The 22418-nt window shown below is 39.7% G+C and overlaps 1 protein-coding gene across 1 annotated transcript in view; it reads right to left on the reverse strand.

The window, feature by feature from the left end:
* NCKAP5 (NCK associated protein 5) overlaps positions 1-22418 on the reverse strand; it is a 649941-nt gene that overhangs the window by 264521 nt on the left and 363002 nt on the right. Inside the window, exon 6 of the mRNA XM_083350693.1 lies at positions 5101-5247. Coding sequence (XP_083206819.1) covers positions 5101-5247 — 147 coding nt within the window. The remainder of the gene's footprint in view (positions 1-5100; positions 5248-22418) is intronic.

The raw sequence follows: 22418 nt of genomic DNA on the forward strand, positions 1-22418 counted from the left end.
AAAGACAATTGTGTTCAAGATATACTAGAGCATGGAAGAACACTATCTGGTCTTGGATGGTAATAAAATATTTGTTTATTAAATAAAGATATGAAGATTGATACGATCATAGACAATTAAGAAATCCACTATTGAAAATCAAATATTTTACTTTCCTGTATAGCCACAGGAGTGTCCATTCTTTCTAGGATGCCTTTTTTTCCATTGACACTCCCAAGATAATCTTCCAATTAATTCTGATTTTGGAGAAAAGTCTGTATACCTACCCAAAACATGCATAAACTATACAGAGTGTTGTGTAGTAGGTTCTGGAGAGCAGGAAGGATGCCGAGACGATGAGTACAGCATGGCAGATCTTTATTCAGTGGAAGTGACTGTACTGGGGGAATAGGGGTTACCTGCCCTCCTTTTATACCTGGCCAGGTGAGCAGCCGGCTAATCGGTTTGAACCTCTGTTTCCCGCCGAAACTGGGTTCCCGCCAAAACAGTTACAGTTCAACGCCTCCTGGTGGTGACTGCTATGTAAGTGTGTATGTGTTCTCTTCACCTGGATACATAACACAGAGCACAATAATTTTTCATCCTAAGAACTTTGAAAAAAGTGGCAGTCTCAGCTAACATTTGCTAAACCCTCTAACCAAATTGCCAATTAGAAGTCCTACTTTCAAAAGGAAAGACTTGAAATTGACCAAGCATCAATCTTACTGCTCCTTATCAATAAAGTAATTCACCTCATGTTCTACAAATCTTCATGCAACATCATTCTGCAGTATTGCTGGAACTGATGCTTCTTTCACCAAATGTGTTATTATGCTCTGTGGAAACTCCCTTCCCAGAGATTTGGAAGCTGATTGAATGCACTATATTAGTTAAAGAACGTATTCCGGAGATTGATTCTTAAAGAAAACAGATACTTCTTTTTCCTGGTGTACTGTAATTGAAGCCCTATGTACAACAAACTGGACCATTCTCATTTGTTGCACAGTCAATATTTAAGACACAACTGGAAGACTCACTTCTTGAAATTCAAACTAAGAACTACTACAAAGAAAACTGTCTCTTTTTGAAAGCCTAGCTGTTTCAGCCCCCCAATATGAGCTGAGAAATGTTGCGGATAAAGTCACTGCTTGTGTATTTCCAATCCTGCTGATTGCATCTTGGAACCCATTCCTTTAAGAAGCTTTCTCTCTCAGAAAAAAAAAATTAAATCCATTTTTCACCCTCAGAGCAAAGATTTCAGGGTTATTTTGCTGGTCTCCAAATTTCAGTTACACAGAGAGAGAGAGAGAGAGAGAGAGAAAGAGAAAGAGAGAGAGAGAGAGAGAGAGAGAGAGAGACAGAGACAGAGAAAGAGACAGATACAGAGGCAGAGACTATGGTATTAGGAAAGTATTTATGCAACTGTGCATAATACCTTACTAGCCCTTAAAATAACACTCTTCCCCTGTAGTCTTTTGTGTCCTCTGAAAAATTGCTTCAGTGTTGAAAGTCCCTCTAGAATTGGTGGGTGGGGGAATATGGCAATGAAGGTTAAGGATGAATGTGGGAATTAATCAAACTTGTCTCTTCTGTTCAAGGGAATAACAATTCTGTGTCATTTTTGATGCTCTATGTAACATGCCAGGTTCCTATCACCTAATTCCATGTACAAAGGCAGTCACTTTTCTAGATACCTGTTAAATAAGTGGAACAATAATGCATTCTTGACTTTTACTATGAACATATGCATTTGTCTTTCCCTTTCTAATGCCTGACCAAGGGAATAAAGACTTTGTATCTGTTCCAAGACATAAAGTCAGCGACACCAACAACAGGAAATTTAATTTGGATCCAAGTCACGATCGATGCAAACCAGGACAAACTTATCTCTACTACATCGCATAAATTAGAATAAACATCCCTGTTCTAGCTGCACTTCTCAAGATCTTTGAATCCCGTTTCCATTTTAACAAAAGTTCACAATACAAAGACTTGAGCTTATCATGATATCTGATTTTTTTAATAAAAAAAAATGTGAACAGATTTCTACAATAGACATGAGTGTTGGATAGTTTTCACACACTGCAATATAATCAGGTTATTCACTGCACCAGTCGTAACTTCACTAAGGGCTGTTGTCTTTACTTGCTTTCCCATCCTTGTGTTTTTCCCTTTCCTTCAGGGAGGCCCTACTAAAGCCCTTTGCCACTTCTCTCAGTGCTTTCCATCTGTTCTGAAGGGTATGTTTACAATACCCCTGCACAGTGGCATTACAGCATAGGTCCCCAATCTTTTGGGCAATAGGGACCGGTTCCGTGGAGAGAGGTTTTTCCGCAGACCGGAGGGAGTGTGGTTTCATGTACTGCCTGCATCCCGTGGATGGGGCTTCGCTTGTTTGCACGGTTTCTGGCAAGCTGCAGCCCGGTGCCGGTCCATATTCTGGGGCTTGGGGACCCCTGCATTAGAGAGCTTTTCACGTTAAGGTGTGTGAATGAATGATGGGGTAGAAACTCTTAGCTAGATTGGAGAGAAGGTTAAGAGGGGGTTGAGCTTAGAGTCCTTGCACTGCAGAAAGCAACACAGGCCTGACCTCCCAAAGAATCCCTAAAGCCTTATCTGACTCTTCCCAAGGGAATGTAGTCAATCTGGTGAGATTCTTGCAACAGAATTTACTAACAATAAAGCTTCTGCTTGAGACCTGTTCATCTATGGTTTTGGTTGAGCAGAGAGAACACTGTTGTTTTTTTTCAAAGTCTGGGAGGTATGTGGACATTCAAGAGGCAGCATCCAGCGGTATTAAAAATGTTCCTGCTGATTTGGATGGTTGAAGCCAACAGCTATGTGAAAGGACCTATTTTTTTATTTTATTTTATGAGATACCTTCCTTCTTTTACCAGCATCTTATAATCGGATATAGGAAGAGTACTATAAAAATGTTTTATACAAGGGATAATGCAGAGACTCATAAATGGCATATAAACACTTATTTGTATATCTGGATTTTGCCAATTAAAGGTTATTTAATGAAGTTTATCAAAAAAAAAATTGGGACAGAAAGAACAGTGCAAAAGAAATTTTACAATCTAAAATGTATATTAGCATATTATAGCCATTGTTTGGTCAACCATACTAATTAGATGATTTGTATAATCTATGTCCCATTTTATATATATAATTTTATTCCCTTATTTATATTATACCATTTCTGATAAGATTTCTTGATAACACAATAAGGTTTGCTATCTAAACAGAATAATTTTTGTTCCACCCACCCAATCTGTTAATGAAATACAACAATTAATTATTCTTACGACAAAGAATTAAATCAACTGATTACATGATACGACTCCTAATAAACTTGAGAGGCTTGGAACAAGAATTTTTTTTAAAAAATCTAAATCTCTGAAGCACAAATAAACAAGGCTAAGAGTATATATCATAAAGCCAACATACAATTAGCAGCACCTTATTCTAATTATCTTTCAGCAGTTATAAAGGTTGGTCTGAAGTCCATTTTTCTCCATGGATACTCCACGGATTGTTTCTGTAGATTAATTTTGGAAGAACTGGTACATTCCTTTTTATTTTTAAAAGCAAGCTAACGCACAAAACTAAAATCAATGAAGAAATCCCATTTGGTGACCTTCCACAGCCAAGATTGCGTCTTAAAAATGTAATGAGTTTTCTTCCTCTCTCTTATAACAATTGGCAATAACTGATAGACCACTATGATTTCATTTAAACAACTCTCCATCATTAGAAAAAAATTGAAGAAAAGAAAAGCTATGTAAACTATACTAACCATTCATTGGGAACCCACTGAAAAATATACTGGAAGGACGAGAATGCAGTATCCTCTACAATAATTGATGAAAAATGAGAAAATATAAGCAACCCAAAGGTAAACAAAAGTATTTATTCACATTTTTGGAATGTAGTTATCGAGGCTATAAAGTAAGATATGATGTGATTTCAACTGCAAGGGCTGCATACTTGAAAAGTCCTAAGATTTGTGAAATAAGATTTGATAAACTTAAGAACTTATGGGGAAAAACAAGGTTAGCAATATGAGACAAATAAAATCATGATTCAATCTGTTAAAAAATCCCTCAAACTGTATTTTTAAAAACATAGCAAAGGTTATCCTGGATAGGCTTATAATGAATGAAATTACAAGCCAGTTCTAAGTATTTTTTACTGATATGTCCATTGCACTCAATCATTTTCTAAACATGTACAATATAATATTGTGGGGCTAGATGACTAGGAGGAAATGTTTAGATCACTTATTTTGTCCTAAGTAGATCCACGGTAGTCATGTACCCCTAAGATACTTCTCAGAGACCTGTATCATCATGTATGTTGAAATCCCTGAGAGCCTGGGGACTCACAACACCACTTCTAAAATCAGTTCAGGCAAGGAGACTGTTGGGTGGGGTCAGATGCCTATCCTGTCTTGATTACAAGAGATGTTGGGGGTGGGAGAAGAGAAGCATGCATTATTTAATAGACACAGTATCCAGAAGTCCAGCAATGCTACATCATGAAGTTCTGTAGTAAATGGCTGTGCTTCTCCATCCCCATCCTTCTAACTTCTATGCATCCTATGATTATGTAGTGTAGTGCCTTTCAAACCGTATTCAAGGCTTGCTGCTAGGAGCTATTACTACTACCCAACCAACCATAGGATCACTGAAACATTTATTACTTTGGTATTCCATTGCTTACCTCTGATTTAGGGAGGCCCCACTCTCTGTCTCAGCATGGAAAGTAGAAGCAGTTCTTTTGTGGACTGTGTCTTAAATTAACACTTCAAACTATACCATACAAACTAAGTTTTCTGTATTAAAGTCTCTATGGCTTTGAGCTAGCCTCCAGGTTGGAACAACTTACATTTATTTATGGAGTTTCTCTTTAAGGTACATGATCCCTGACATTAGAGAAAAATAGCTTCAGTGATTCCAAGGTGCAACATTTCATTCATCCTGATCTAATGAATCATGATCAAAAATATTTTTTAGCAGAAGCTGGGTGAACTGCGAGAGATAAAATTTATACTGAACCACTACGGTGCCAATAAAAACCAAGACCCTGGATGAGAGATGTTTCTTTTTATCTTACCTCCAGAGCCTTCAGCCGTTCCAAGAGTGATTTTGATTTGTCTCTTTCCTCTTCGCTGCTGCTGTTTTCATTCCTTAAATGTTTATCTGACATGCAAATGTCTTCCACTCCTGTTTTGCACTGCTTGCCCTCTTGCATTAATGTTTCCTAAAACAATGAATATATATTTTCATCAACTAAAATGAGAATGATTGTTAGAAAATGTGCTGGAAGTACATTATTACATTAACACCCCAACAGGAACTTTTTAGTGTGTTACTTACTTACTAGCATTTATATTCTGGCCACTTCCAGAAACTTCTGCTGGCTAAAAATCATAATCATAAATATAATACAAAAAACCCAAGAGGCAACAAAAATACATATAAGGGTTAAAAACAATCCACACCATGGTTCTTAATCTCCAAAGGCTGATCTGAAGACCTTGGTGTACTCAAAGTAAAAACAAGGAGCCATAAGGATTGAAATTCAAAGAAATAAGGACATGAGTGACTTGTTAAAGCCTCCTTCTCAATAAAGAACCAGAAGCAGAAGCTGGAATAGCGCCTGAAACCCAAACTCCAACAGCCGTTCTTTCATGGACCTGTTCATTTAAGGAGAATGTAACTCTATTCAGAAGTAGCGTAGAGGCCAATAGACCAACAGACAATGTGTGGACAAGGAACCATTCTGTCTTATTGGAATTCAAAGTCAGCCTATTTCATCTTATTCAGGTTTCACAGGATTAGAATATTAATAGTATTACCTGTCTATTTACAGTAAGAGGTATCTAACTAGCTATTATGTGCCTGTTGTAAGTTTCTTACTCCAAACTACAGAAGACTTCTCCCAATGATTTCAGAGAGACGTTTCACAGAGATGGGGGACAACACTGAGCCTGGAGTCCATCCAATATATAACATCTAATATTTAAGGAATGAGGGAGTTTGTTTTGTTCACAACCTGAATTATCAATGATGTAGGACTTATACTGAAATTAAAATCCTCATTTCACATGTCTGTTAAATCACCTCTCTGGAGAGAGGTGGACAGAGGGGGCGTGGTTTTGTGTGCTGCCTGCATCCCACAGATGAGGCTTTTCTTGTTTGTGCGGTCCGGTTGCTGGCATGCCGCGACCTGGTACTGGTCCATGGACTGGGGGTTGGGGACCCCTGTGTTAAATAAGAGTTACATTCAGGACCTTGTCTCCACCTCATCTGCTCCTTTGGTCACCAGTTCAAACCTTCTTCACTTATCTCTTATGTATTTTAAAAACAAGAAATACATTTCTAACATCAATGTACTTAACACGAATGTGAGCCAGAATGAAGAAGCTCATAAAACCCTGCAATTCTATCAAACATTTTGGCTTCTAAATCCTTACAAGAAATAAAAGGAGAAAGAACTACAAGGACAATATATACAGAACAGTTCCAGCCTTAGGCTGTAAAAATAATAAACTTATTTCAAACGTCCATGACAATAAAACTAGATAATTTTATCACCAGAGCTGGCATTTAGGCTTGACGTACATGAAGAACTGCCAACCTATCTAATATCTCTCAACATATTCGTAGGTAACTTGACTACGTCACACTGAATACTGCCTCAGACAAACCAATACTTTTCACACATACAACTTATTCCAACAATGTGCTAGTGCTTATGTGGAAGAGGCTCTCTGTTTTTAAGCACTGACGTCCATTACTGGCATTCTCTGTGGGGGCTGACAGTAGCAATGAAATTGAACAACTTTGAGAAAACAAGATGTTCACAATAAAAGTGCAAAGCATCAAAATACATTTGAAATACGGTACTCTACTTTTTCAAAACAGTAATACATTGAAAGATCAGTTAGGCCAAATCTAGTTTTCAACTACATGCATATAAGCTGCCTGTTCATTTATTTGTTGTTGTTAGTTAGTTGCGAAGTCGTGTCTGACCCATCACGACCCCATGGACAACGTTCCTCCAGGCCTTCCTGTCCTCTACCATCTTCTGGAGAACATTTAGGCTCACGCCTACTGCTTCAGTGACTCCATCCAGCCACCTCATTCTCTGTCGTCCCCTTGGATGCAGTTTTAAAACTTGACCTTCTTATCTCCAATTAGACAATGCACATGATCTTCTAAGCAGAACAGTCAACATTGTTCTTTTTTATTTATTTTTAAATAGATGATTAAAATGGATATTCTCCAGTGAACCTTAACAACAACTCTCCACACCGCTTGAGGGAAAGTTGGACATAGAACATCAGAGTGTGTATAGTTTTGATCTTTTTTTATTTCTATGGGCAGTAAGAGTACAAAAGAAGTGGGGAGAGACAATGCAGGGGAGATGGCTACGCAGGGAAAAATAAAAAGTTAAAGGGAGAAGAGAGAGAGGGGGGAGGCAGCAGAAAAGAGATAAAGAGGAAGTATACATCTGCATGAGAATAGATACACTGCTTCACTTTTTAAAAACATTTATATCGCATCTCTTTTCCTCTGCTGCAGCTGACAATAATCCTTGATATATTATTCAGTTGCAAAAAAGAGAAAAACAAAGTGGCAACCCCCCAAAAAGTGGCTAGGTTGATACCTTTGATTTTGTCAAAATTTTAACCCAGCAGGGGATACCCAAAACAGCCCTGGGTGTAACTGTTAGATAACAAATTAATGCCATATAGATCAGGATTATTTTCATTACAACAGCTATAGTGTATGTCATGAAAGCCTGAATATGCTTCCACCTTCCCTCCCCTTATCTTTATGTGAATTAGAGCAAGGCCTGTCTTAAGATTTTTTTTTCAAATTAGTTTCCAAATTTAAAAAGTAAACTATTCTGAAGGATGATAAAATGAGAAATCAAACTTGCTAGAATTTCTCACCAGAAAATGTAAATACGTTCCTATTTGCTTCCTAATTTATTTAACTTAACATCTCATTTTTCCCAGATATCTTAATTAAGTATATGGAAATATATTACTGTTGCACACTGCCTGGAAATACATGCAATGACTATCAGCATACATTTATTTTAAACAAAACAACGCTTCTAAAAGCAAGGTTCTCCTTCAACATTTTAATTTGTGTTTAGCATTACTGGTTAATAGGAAGGGGGTCCATGATCTTCTCTATGCCATTTCAAAGGCTTTCAAAACAGCCAGTGAACTACAGTGGTTCAGATGTTGGGCTAGAACCAAGGAATCTTCACAGAGGGAAGCTGATTGGCTGGCTGGACCATTTCTAAAATAACCTATCCCACTGGCAACTGTTCTATGCAAATTATGAGAAAAAGTGTATAGGCTAATTTGAGCATTTAGAAAAAGGTTAGACTACAAATATAATAAATATGTAAATGTATATATAAGTTACACTTGTCTCACTGAGCAGAGGAGAAACAAACAACATTGTTGCACTGAGAGATTGTATTTCATGCTAGATTTAAACATACATTTGCTAAAAAGTATTATTCAGAGGCCACCACAAAATAATTACCAAAATATAGTTTACATTCATTTTAATCTAAAATTAAACCAGCAGCTAAAGTACTTAAAGTCACTTTGTGCCAGGCAATATATTCAATAATGACACCAAAGTGTAGCTTTCTTGACTTTTTTTCTGCAAAATATTCTGCTCATAATACTTGCACTCTTTTCAATTTCATGCCTTTCTTATATGTCGCTGATTTGTTCACTAAACTCAAAATTAGTAAAAAGAGGAAAAAAGCATAAAAAATATTTACCAACATGTACAATCAAGAGGTAGTAAGAAACTGCTGAAACACTTTGAAGCACCACATGAGCAAGCCTTATTCTGAAATGTCCATGTTTCCTCAGAAAAGAATTATTTTCATGAAAATTGGTAGGATCATAAGAGATAGGTCACACCATCCCCTGCAATGAAGGGATAATTCTATCCTAATTATAGGAGTTCTCAGTTTTTGACGTCTCCTTCATGATTAGCATGACCAAAGATGAAGAAAGAGAGAACTTCAGGATGAAACTAAATCAGAAGTGGGAGTTCTGAACATGTTACAGAGATTACTAAGCACCTGTAAGGGGCAACCTATTCCTGACAGACAACTGCAAGGCATGTTCTGCATATCTATTTTCTACTCTGCACAGATTTACAGTTTCTAAAAACTTGCTCCTCATTATTAACTTACAACACTTCATTATTCAGTACCAGATGGCTATAATTTGTCTCTTCCCTTTTCTATCAGGGTGGCAAAGCAAGGGCTTGGAATCTAAAACAGAAGAGAATTTCTGAAGCTGAATATAAAAAAATGATTCTAAAGTATCTAAATAGACAACCAGGAGTGAAATTTGCTTCTCATAAAAGCCTGTTTAGTCTAGTGCAGAGTTTCCCAACCTTGGCAATTTCCTTAGGTATACAATTTCAACTCTCACAGCCAGCATAGCCATTTCTAATAATTCTGGGAGTTGAAGTCCACTCACTTTCAGTTTGCCAAGGCTGATAAACACTGGTCTAGTAATTAAAGTATCAAGTTAAAAAAAAACCCAGGAGATTCTGAATTCTTGTCCTGCCTGGGTGACTTTAGGCCAGGGGTCAGCAACCTGAAACAGTGAAAGAGCCACTCGGACCCGGTTCCCTCACAAAAGGAAAAACTGGGAGCCACAAAAAATGTGTGCACATGTGCATACATGTGCGCATGTGCAGAACAGGGTTTGACTGAAGAGTGGAGCCAAGGTGAGATATTATTATTATTAATATGCACCTACCCTGCATATTTGAATTGATTGGTTGAACTTTTTTAGTCCCACTTTTTTTTTTGGGACTGCACATGGCAGAGGACTGGGAGCCGCAGGAGACGGCTGAAAGAGCCACATGCGGCTCTGGAGCCGCGGGTTGCAGACCTGTGCTTTAGGCCAATCACTCTTTCTCAGCCCAGCATACCTCAGAGGAAAATAGGAGGAGGAAGTTGTTTTAGGCATGTTTACCACCTTGAGTTATTTGTAAAAATAATAAAGATAGGATAAAAAAATATCTTTTTAAAAACTGCTTCTCTGAGGTGTGGCCACTGCTTATTCTTAGCAGTGAAGGAAGTCCTTCAGAATTTGCAGTGTTATAGGAATCCAAGAAGGTATTGCAAACAGAATGTGATTAAGAACTATTTTCTATGACTAAGAGTGGTTGTTGGAGGTTTTAAACTGAAAATTTAAAAGATGCCAACGATTTAATCTGGGACTTTCGTATGCAAAGCAGGTACCCTTTGACTGCCATTTTCTAGTCTTTCTGCAATCGAATGGCTAGTGGCAAAGTCTAACACAGAGCCCTGAGTGCCAATTGCTTCCTTTCATAATCCAGCAATGTGACCGTGGTGTCAGAAAAAGCTCAAGGGATTGGAGATGGAGCGATCTGAACTATGATTCTGCCAAGTGATTAAGGAAAAACATTGCCTCAGGCAAAACAAGTGACAAAGTGTTTTTAACTTTCAAAATCAAGGAAGGGGGCAAGGGAAAAATGAAGACAAACAGTAAGGGAAAATAGCATTTTGAGTAACAGAACAACAGAGGAAAGAAAGGAAATTATAGCCAGGTATGAGAAGATAGCAATGGGAAAATGTTAGGAAAAAGAAGAAAAGAGGCCTATACCTTTAGGAAAAAGAACTAAAAAACAAATAAATAGGGGTAGATAATAAACAATGACAGGGGAGGGGAGGAAGAATTAGGAGGGAAGAGAGGGGAGGGGAGGAGACAGGAAGGGAAGATGGGGGAAGTGCAGGGAAGAGGAGGTGAGAGAAGATTATATTTGAAAATCCTCCATATGTAACCTCCATGATCTGACTGGAAATTCAGTCTTTCAATCAGAAATCTCTGATAAATCCCTTTATCATAAGCAGAGATGCAGTATAACGTAAAGTAATATAATACTAGAAATACTGATATTCAAACTGTAGTATTCTGGAGGAAAAAAACAAGAAAAGAGAAGACGGAAGCTAATATCTGAAAGTACAGCACATTAGACCAATTTGAAGCAAAGAAAACCAGCAGGCTGCCAATTATCATATCCTTGAATGAAAAGCAAGCATCACATAAAATTTTCCACTTTTTAGCTCTGCAGTTAACAGTAAACAAGCTGTGTACCATTGATAGATAAACAAGGTACACATGAAAGATATTATCAGCATGCCTGTGGTCAACATATTCTTTTATTATAGAATATTTCCATGCTAATTCAAAGAAGAAAAAGGCTAAATTTACAAAAATGGGTTCAGGCTAAGCCTTTTTTTCTTCTCACAGCCTCTAGTTTTATTCTCTATGTCAGACATGTCAAACTCATGACATCACGTGATGTCGCCATTGCCGGCAATCGGGTGGGCGCGGTTTTGGGATGACGTGTCCAGCCTGTGAGCTGGCAGTTTGACACCCCTGCTCTATGTCTTCTTCTTCGACTTAATCATTGTTTATTTTGTTATGGTTCAATACACATTTTTTAAGCTTAGATTTTCTTAACTTGTGCTTTCTGAATTTCTACATATCCTCATCCATAGTCACAGCCAACCTTCAATGACTATCAGGTCCCTCTTCAATTCTGGACATTCTGTGTAATGAGAAAGAGAGTTAAGTTTGCTGTAATGGCTTTGATGGTAGGATGCAAACTAGAACAGAATAGAAATAGAAGGGACCTTGAAGGTCTTCTAGTTCAACCCCCTGCTCAAGCAAGACTCTTTACCACTTCAGACAAATGGCTGTCCAGTCTCTTCTTAAAAACCTCCAGAGATGAAGCACCCACAATTTCTGAAGGCAAGCTGTTCCAGTGCTTAATTGTTCTCACTGTTCTTCTTAATTCCAGGATTGCTTGTCTCCTTGAATAGTTTCCATCCATTATTTCTTGTCCTGCCCTCTGGTAATTTGGAAAATAAGTTGACCCCTCTTCTTTGTGGCAGCCCCTCAAATACTGGAATACTGCTATCATGTCACCCCTAGTCCTTCTTTTCTCTAGACTAGCCAAACCCAAACCCTGCAACTATTCTTCATGTTTAGTCTTGAGGTCTTGGGTATGAAAGCCAGCTGGGTGATTTTGGGACAGTCATTCTTTTTCCGCCCAACACACCTCAGATCATGTTGCTGTTGTGAAAACAGGAGCAGAAGCATTAGTTATGTACATCACTTTGAACTGATTGAAAATTAAAGCAGGATAAAAATCAACTAAATGTAACTAAATTACAATACTTACAATAATTAAATTGTAATAAATTACAATAAAATTATTTAATCAGTAAAGATTATTTTTGTTGGCTGATGGGTAGAGATTATTCCCCTTGCCCACATAGGGCCTCTAGTTTGAAATTTATGGAATGAGCAAAAATAAAAAAGAGAAAGACAATAATGGTGGAAAGTAACTGCCTGAGATCACATGGAGAATTGCTGAGATTAGAAAAGTAGAAAAAAATATTTGTACTGGAGGAAGATAATTTATGCAGTGTCAATTTAACCAAAAGTTTCATAACCTGAACATTTTTATTTGTGAAATTTGATAAATGATAACAGATATTTTGTTCCTTACTAATAAAACACTTTTCATATACTACTGCTACTGCTAAGCTTGTAAGCCGCCCTGAGTCTTCGGAGAAGTGCGAGATATAAATGGAATTAAAATAAAAATTAAAAAAAATAAAACTAAGACCATGACCTATGGCTAAACAGCTTGCTTCTAAAAAACAAGACTTAAACTGCTAGTCCTCAATGAGAGAAAACTTAAGGTCCATTTGTTTAGAATTACTGATTTTACTTGTCTATCACATGTGGAGACTCCCAACTTTTTTTAAAAAAAAATATTACTATTTCCTTTGCATACGAATTGCAACAGCAGAGAACAGATTATTCCTTGCTTTAGACAGCTTAATGCCTATAAGATATAAACGTATATTTTTGTACTGCTAAAAATTTACTTCAGGTGAAATTAGCAAAATTTGAATTAAAAGAAAAAGGGATTAGAAAAAACAGAACATTTTAGAGGAATAGCTACACTGTTCACTGTTCAATATTACTTCTGCTAGAAAACCCTATATCAGTTTCTTCTTTTTCCCCCTCTCTGCATTTTATGTAAAAAGTATACATAGAGTTGGTTATAAAATCTTAGATTAAATGCCTGTGCCAGATAGGAAAATAAAGTGTTTTCTTTACATCTCTGATGTGAATCTACAACCACTGTCATATCAATCTAAATCTACCACACATAAGTCTTTACTCGAAACACTTCCAAGTATTGCAGGATATTATCCTTACGGAACAGCCCTGCAGAGCTATTCTAATAAATTTTCTGAACAAGAGGCTTTTATTGCCTCTTCCATTTATCAGAAACATTTATTTACAATGGCAAAATGCCTAGTCCTCAAAAAAGGGTTCCAAGGTTCCAGATATAATATTGAGAAATTTATAATATTAATTAAATGGATTAAAAGAAAAAAAATGTTTACCAATATAAGATAGTAAGAAAAAAATTGTATATAGGCCCTTTCCTCAAACACTTGCTGAAGGATACACAATCAATGATCCACATCAACTGGTTTATGACATAAAGCCAATTTCAAGGGAGGGGGGTAAAAGACTGATCTACAAGTATGTCATGATAATATTTACTGATTGTCACACTGTTACCAAGAAAAGCAAAAATAAAGATTTTTAACCTGCTAAAGAGGGACTGAAATGATAGCATCATATATAAGAATCTATCTGAAAGATGAAGTGATATGGTTTGAATTCATTTGCCAGAATATTCTAAATAGGGGTATATCTTTTTAAACCTAATTCAAGCATTGGGTATTATAAATGCCTTTAAATCTTTTTACCAAACATTACAATTAAAAAAATAAAAAGTAATACAAACCAAAAAAAGAAAAACAAATAGAAAGTGCAGAAAAACTAGAAAAACAATAGAAAAGCAAAAACTAATATGGTAGAAAAAAAGAAATATATATATAAAGAAATGACTTCATCACAAGAAAAATGTTTGTTAATTATCATCTTCTCTTAAAATACAATGAGTAATCATTCCCATATTTTATCTCTTGTCTATAAAGGTAAAGGTAAAGGTTCCCCCGCACATGCGTGCTAGTCATTTTCGACTCTAGGGGCCGGTGCTCATCTCCGTTTCAAAGCCGAAGAGCCAGCGCTTGTCCGAGGATGTCTCCATGGTCATGTGACCGACATGACTAGATGCCAAAGGCGCACAGAATGCTGTTAGCTTCCCACCGTAGTGGTCCCTATTTTTCTACTTGCATTTTTACATGCTTTCAAACTGCTAGGTTGGCAAAAGGTGGGACGAGTAACAGGCGCTCACTCTGTTATGCGGCACTCAGGATTCGACCCGCCAAACTGCCGACCATCTGGTCGACAAGCTCAGAGGTATAGAGGTATAGCCATATTGTATATGGCAAGGAAAACTAAACAGAGAAAACAGCATTATGCATTATTAAGAAAAGAATTTGAAAAGTTAGAATCAGAATTGCAAAAGAATCTGCAAAAAAGACTTTAATAAGAGATATGGATATGATAAAATATAAATTAAATTTGTTAGATTCAGAAAAAATGGCAGAACAGACAAAAACAGCGAAGCAGAATTTCTTTGAAAATGCCAATAAGCCGGGAAGATGGTTAGCTTACAAACTTAAAAAACAGGAAAAAAAAGATATATAATCTCTTGGATGGGAAAGGTCATTTACAATATAATAATGAAGAAATAAAAAAGATAAAGAATTCTATAAGGAACTGTATGATAAAAAGGAGACTTCAAGAGAGAAAACTGTAAAATATTTGAAAGATAGTAACCTTCTGAAGATTTCAGAGACATTTAAAAATATGCTAGATGAAGGAGTTACAATGATGGAAATAACAGAGGCTATAAAGAGACAAAAAAATGGTAAAGCTCCTGGCCCAGATGGACTTCCGGCAGAACTATACAAAAGTCTACAAGAGATATTAAGTGATCCATTGAAAGATGTTTGTAATGGTCTTTTATTAGAAGCTAAAATGCCGATGACGTGGATTGAAGCAAACATTACCTTAATACCAAAAGATGATTCAGATTTGACTCAGATTAAGAATTATAGACCGATTTCATTACTTAATGTGGATTATAAAATTTTTATTTCAATAATGGCGGAGAAACTGAAAAAATATCTGGTTGAATTTATTCACCCGGATCAAAATGGCTTTTTACCAAAAAGACAAATTAAAAATAACTTAAGAATGATAATAGATATATTGGAATACTATGAATTACATCCAGGGAAACAAATGGCATTAATATTTTTAGATGCTCAAAAGGCATTTGACAATCTTTCATGGCAGTTTTTGATTCATCAATTACAAATAATGGATTTTGGACAGAATTTCATAAATATGGTAAAAACAATATATAATAAACAAACCGCCAAAGTGATTGTGAATGGAGATTGTACTGAGAGTTTTGAAATAAGGAAAGGCACAAGGCAAGGATGCCCTCTATCTCCTCTGTTATTCATTTTCACTTTGGAAGTTTTAAATCGAAATATAAGACAAGATGCAGAAATTAGAGGTTTGGAGATAAAGGGTGAAACATATAAATTACAAGCATTTGCTGATGATTTGGTATTTATTTTGGAAGAACCCTTGGAGATGATTCCAAAATTGTGGGGGGAAATTAGAACAATATGGTGAAGTAGTGGGATTAAAAATAAACAAGGAAAAAACTAAGATAATAGTTAAAAATGTTACGGATAAGCAAAAAAGTCGAATATCAGAAGTGACAGAGGTACAGATAGTGAAAAAGGTAAAATATTTGGGTATATACAGTATCTATCAGCTAAATGTTCAACATTAAAAGAAGATAACTATACAAGGTTATTGAAACAAATAGTTAGACCTGGAAAAATGGAAGAATTTAAAATTGTCTCTATTAGGAAGGATAGCTACAATTAAAATGAATATGTTGCCTAAGATTTTATTTCTGTTTCAGACAATTCCGATAAAACTTGGGTGAATTATTTTTAAAGAGTTGAATTCTTTAGTTTTGAAGTTTATATGTCAAGGGAAAAAAGCTAGAATAAAGAGGAAAACTTTGCAAGATGCTAAAGAACATGGAGGTTTTGGTTTACCTGAGTGGGCTTTATACTATCAAGCATCTGTATTGACATGGGTGAAAGAATGGATAATGCTTAGGAATAAAAGGTTGTTATGCTTGGAGGGACATGACTTATAGCTGGGATTGCACATGTTTTTGTGGTATGGGAAAAACAAAATTCATGGATATTTTCAAAACCATTGTATTAGAAATGCTTTGATAACAGTATGGGGGAAAATTAAAATGAAAATATATGTAAAAATTCCAGGGTGGTTATCAACCATTGAAGCTTTTTCACATGTAAACTTGTTAGATTTTGAAAAAACCTGGACATATAGAGACATTTTAAATATTGATGGGACATTAAAATCGAAACAAGAACTGGAACATCAGGGTATCAACATGTCATGGTGGGTACGCTTACTGCTAAGCTTGTAAGCCGCCCTGAGTCTTCGGAGAAGGGCGGGATATAAATGGAATTAAAAAAAATAAAATAAAAAATAAATAAAAAATACAAAACAGATATGAAAAAGATATGAAAATGTATGGATTTTATAAAGAACAAAATGTGTTTTATAAGATACTATTAACTTCTGACAAGAAATTAATTTAAAAATTGTATAATTTTTTGTTAACTTTAGAGATGGAAAGTGAACAAATTAAAGGGACAATGATAAGGTGGGTGGAAAACTGGTTATAACATAGAACTAGAAGAATGGCAAAAATTGTGGGAGAGAAATTATAAACTGACAATGTCAACTGCATACAAAGAAAATTTGTATAAAATGTTTTATAGATGGCATTTACCTCCAACTAGATTAGCAAAAATGTTTAAAAATGTATCAGGCAAATGTTGGAAATGTAAACATAATCTAGGTACATATTATCATATTTGGTGGACATGTGACAAAGTAAAGATTTATTGGAAAAAATACACGCTTGGCTAGAAAAAATATTAGGAGAACATGTAGCATTTAATCCTGAATTTTTTTATTAGGTATAGTACCAGAAAAGACTAACAAACAAAATTTATACTTGGTTTTACATATTGTAACTGCAGCAAGAATAAGTTATGCACAATGCTGGAAAAATGAACAAATACCGTCAGAAGAAGAGGTAATAAAGAAGATATTGGAATGTGCAGAGATGGACAGATTAACTATGAGATTAAAAGACAAAGAAGAAACAGAATACTATAAAAGCTGGAATCTATTTTATAAATGGTTGGAAGAGAGAAGCAAAGAGTAGAATTTGTATATGTATTAGCGTGTTATGAACCCAGCTCGCATGCTGTTTGAAAAACTAACATATGTATGTAGAGAATAAAAAATAACAATAAAAAAAGAAAGAAAATCATTACATACATTGACAGTAATTATATTACTTACAATTTAATTGTATTAATTCTAACTTCATATTTATTATGTAATTAAACTTACGAATCAATTTTTTATCCACAAATTGTAGCCCTGCTATGTTACTTGAAGGTTAATGATGTTGACCTAAAAGAGATTTGATTCGCCTTGCTAAAAAGTGATTTCATATCTAATACCACATACCCAGCCGCGGTTGGGAGCTGAGTTTGTGAGCTCCGCAATGGGCTTTTGTTTGAGCAGCTGAGCAGCTGAACAGCTGAGGAACTTGCTGTTCCTGGATGGAGTGTGGGTAGTGTGGTTGCCGGGCACCGTTTCGTGGTGTGAAGGCTCTCTTCGAATTGGTTGTGGCGCTGGCGAAGCTGGGCTGGTGACTGAGGATGTGTTTACTACCTCGCCGCGATTTCCAGCTGGCGGCGTTTCAGCTCGTGCGTTGCTGCAGCGAGCAAACTTCTCCTTCTTCATTCCTCCTCCCCCCGACTGAGATGGTGATTTTCGAGGTCTGTATCATCTATGGGCTGCTGTTTCGCGCCTGAAAACCTCCTGTTACTTCGCTGCGACTTCCATCTGGCGGCGTTTCAGCTTGCTTGTTGCCGCAGCGAGGAAACCTCCCCTTCTCCCTTCCTCCTCCCCCCCCTGACTGAGATGGTGGTTTTGAGGTCTGTGTCAACTATGGGGTGCTGTTTTGCACCTGAAGACCTCCCCCCCCTCTTGGAGTTTTAAGACTGGGGAATGATATGGCGGTTCGAACTAATTGCCGCCTATTAACAGTTGATTAGTGCTGGTTGTGGAGATGTAGGGAGCTCTTTGAACAGTGATCATGGTTTGCCTGCTGTTTTACTACGCGTCTCAGCTGGCAGTGTTTCAGCTAGCACAGTATATGCCGCAACTAACAGATTTCTCCTTCCTTCCCCCGACTGAGATGGTTATGGTCCCAGGTCCTGGATCATCTGTTGGACTGCTGTTTTGTGCCGTGGAGACCTTCCCGTCTTTCGGAGTTGCAAGATACTGTGGGATACGGCGGCTAGGAACCAACTCTGATGCTTCGGAGCAGCCGACCGGCACCCCCTCTCTCTCTTGCTTATGGAGCATCAGCTGCAACTTTAAGAGTTATTCTTGGCCAAGAATTGGTCCTGACAGATCTGGGACTTGTCTGCAGTGAGAGGGCAGAACAATTAACTATCAATCCACCCTCTGATGTGAGAGATCAGCTGAGGTGGATTTATCCCGGTTGTCTTTAGCCAAGTTTTGCCCAGATGTATCGCCAATTGTTGTGAGAGAACTGTTATGGCTTTATATCTGTTGCCAACTCGGGTGAGAGTAGAGCTGGCTTGGCTGGCTTGGCTTGGCTTAATGGTTTTTTATGTTTTGCCGCCCTTTTGTTGACAAGGTCAACAATATTCTTTAACATCTTTATTCTAACTTTATCCTAACTACCTAGCTGCCTACAAATAGCCCAATGTGGACCGCTGGATTTATTTAATTATTATTAAGCGCCTTAGTTACCCTAGTACCGTTCTGTTCGCCCTCAGGGGTGCCCCCCATCCTGGGTGCGACCTGCCTCATTTTCCACTCTGCCTCTTGATGAAGGGCCCGATTGTTGGGACCCTGAGAGATGGCTGGGCAGGAACAGGGGCCTCAGGTATAAATTTAATAAGAGGCCCCTGGTTACTTTTCTAGTTAATTTTTTTGTGGGGTTAGGGAGGGGGGAGGGTCGTGGTTGGTTGGAAATAGGGGGTAATCCACCAACCGTTGTTCAGGCCAGGCCTGGGACAGATCGTGTAGGGGGGGAACAGGGGTTAGTTGCCTCCGGAGCTCCGGAGCGGGTCGTGGGATTACCTATTCCCAGGACGTTAGGGAATGGCAGCAGGTGTATGAACAGAGGGCCGTATTGATATCCGGGAGGGCATCCCCGCTATCTACAAGCGGTGAGGCGCTCCGACCCTCTGTCTTCACCCCAAGGCCCCGGGAGCGTGGATGTGCAGCCACCTGAGTTCCGGCTGGTTTACTTGAATGCCAGGTCCATCGTTAATAAGGCTCCCCTCATCCGGGATCTGGTCGAGGGTGAGCATGCGGACCTGGCTTGCATCATGGAGACCTGGTTGGGCCCAGAGAGTGGTATCCCCCTGGTTGATCTTTGCCCACCAGGCTTCCGGGTGCTACACTAGCCTCGGACTCAGGGTAGGGGTGGGGGAGTGGCTATGGTTATGAGAAAGACCTTATGTCCGCAGGAGGCCACCGTTCTTCAGATAGTCGGGTGTGAATCTCTCTTACTGAGGTGTGGTCAGAGGGCGCAGTTGGGCTTGCTGCTGGTGTACCTTTTGCCTAGTCGTGCAGCAGCAGCCCTGCCTGAGCTTCTCGATATCCTCTCGGGGCTGGTGATTGAGTTCCCCAAACTCATGGTTTTGGGTGACTTCAATCTACCATCCCTGGGAGGATCATCTGAGTTAGCTCGGGAGTTCATGGCTTCCATGACGGCCATGGACCTGACGCAAGTAATTCATGGACCGACTCATGTGGGAGGTCACACCCTGGATTTGGTTTTTCTATCTGGATGGTGGTTAGATGATCTTGGTGGGGGCTCCCCAATTGTTATGCCCCTGTCATGGACCGATCATCATCTCCTGCGGCTGGTCTTCTGTTTTGCCACTCCCCACCGTGGGTGTGTTGAGCCAACTAGATGGTTCCGCCCCAGGCGCTTAATGGACCCTGAGAGGTTCCAGGCAGCGCTGGGGTCCCCACCTGCCTCCTCTGCTCACAGCTCGGCAGATACCTTAGTGGAAGCCTGGGAAAGGACAGCCACGGAGGCACTTGACCAAGTTTTACCCTTGCGGCCCCTGACCCGGCGCAGATCCCAGTGGGCTCCATGGTTCTCCACGGAGCTCCGGGAGATGAAGCGTCAGAGATGGGGCCTAGAGAGCGGTTGGAGGTCCAGCCGATCTGAATCCGACCGATTGCGCATAAGAACCCATATTAGGTCTTATCTCGCAGCGATAAGGGTGGCGAGGTCTAATTACTTCGCTACCCTTATCGCGTCTGCAGATAATCGCCTGGCCGCCCTGTTTAGGGTGACCCGCTCCCTCCTCAATCAGGAGGTGAGTGAGGAACCCTTGCAGGGGCGTGCCGAGGAGTTTAGTCAACATCTGTTGGACAAAATCGCTCGGATTCGGACCGGTTTGGACTCCGACTGGGCAGAGTCTGACGACCAGGACACGGGTGGCCTTGTCAATGTTATCTGGGAGGAGTTTGATCCTGTGACTCCGGAGGAAGTGGACAGGATTATGGGGAGGCTGAGCTCCACCACATGTTTATTGGACCTGTGCCCTTCTTGGCGGGCTTATGCAGCCCGGGAGGGGACACGAGGCTGGTTTCAGGCGGTTATATCTGCCTCTTTGAGTGAGGGTAGTTTCCCCGCCGCCTTGAAGGAGGCGGTGGTGAGACCTCTCCTCAAGAAGCCTGCCTTGGACCCAGCTGTGTTAAATAACTTTCGTCCGGTCTCCAACCTTCGCTTTCTTGCGAAGGTTGTTGAGAGTGTGGTGGCGCATCAGCTTCCTCTGGTTCTGGATGAAGCGGATTATCTAGACCCATACCAATCGGGCTTCAGGCCCGGGTACAGCATAGAGACTGCATTGGTCGCGCTGATGAATGATCTCTGGAGGGCTCGGGACAGGGGATATTCCTCTGTCCTAGTCTTATTAGACCTCTCAGCGGCGTTCGATACCATCGACCATGGTATCTTGCTGCGGCATCTCAGGGGATTGGGAGTGGGAGGCACGGTCCTTCAGTGGTTCTCCTCCTATCTCCTGGGATGCTCGCAGTCGGTGTTGGCAGGGGGGCAGAGGTCAACCTCGAGGCCTCTCACTTGTGGAGTCCCTCAGGGGTCGGTCCTCTCGCCTCTCCTGTTCAACATCTACATGAAACCGCTGGGTGAGATCATTCGTGGTTTTGGAGTTGGGTATCATCAGTATGCTGATGATACCCAGCTTTTCATTTCGATCCCAAACCACCCCAGTGATGCCCTCGACGTGATGTCCCGCTGCCTGGAGGCGGTTCGGGTCTGGATGGGGAGGAACAGGCTTCGACTCAACCCTGACAAGACCGAGTGGCTGTGCGTACCGGCATCTTGAGATATTCAGGATATCCCATCTCTCTCTATGGGGGGTGAGTTATTACCCCCTGTAGATAGGGCTCGCAACTTGGGAGTCCTCCTAGATTCACAGCTTTCTCTAGAAGACCATATAGTAGCTGTGACTAGGGGGGCCTTCGCCCAGGTTCGCCTGGTGCGCCAGTTGCGGCCCTATCTAGACCGGGATGCCTTACGTACGGTCACTCACACCCTCGTGACGTCTCGTCTGGACTACTGCAACGCTCTCTACATGGGGCTACCCTTGAAGACCACTCGGAGGCTCCAGCTGGTACAGAATGCAGCCACGAGAGTTGTGTTGGGAGTTTCCCGGTACTCCCATATTACACCTCTGCTCCGCGAGCTGCATTGGCTTCCAGTTGTCTTCCGAGTGAGATTCAAGGTGTTGGTAATGACCTACAAAGCCCTACATGGCATGGGTCCGGAATACCTTGGGGAGCACCTGCAGCCGGCGTCAACTTCCCTCCGCCCAGTACGCTCTCACAGAGAGGGCCTCCTCAGGGTGCCACCGGTCAAAGAATGTCGACTGGTGGCTCCCAGGGGGAGGGCGTTCTCTGTGGGCACGCCAGATTTATGGAACCATCTTCTGGTCGAGCTCCGGATGGCGCCTGACCTCCGCTCCTTCTGGCGCAATCTCAAAACCTACCTTTTCGAACAAGCTGGCCTGGCCTAATGGGATGGGGTTGGGTTTTACTAATATGTTTTAACCTACTTTTTAATGTGTTTTAACTTATTCGTGGGCATTTTGTTTAATCGTTTTTAATTTTTGTA

Source organism: Vipera ursinii (assembly GCF_947247035.1).
Source record: "Vipera ursinii genome assembly, chromosome: 1".
In the NCBI taxonomy this organism is placed as follows: Eukaryota; Metazoa; Chordata; class Lepidosauria; order Squamata; family Viperidae; genus Vipera; species Vipera ursinii.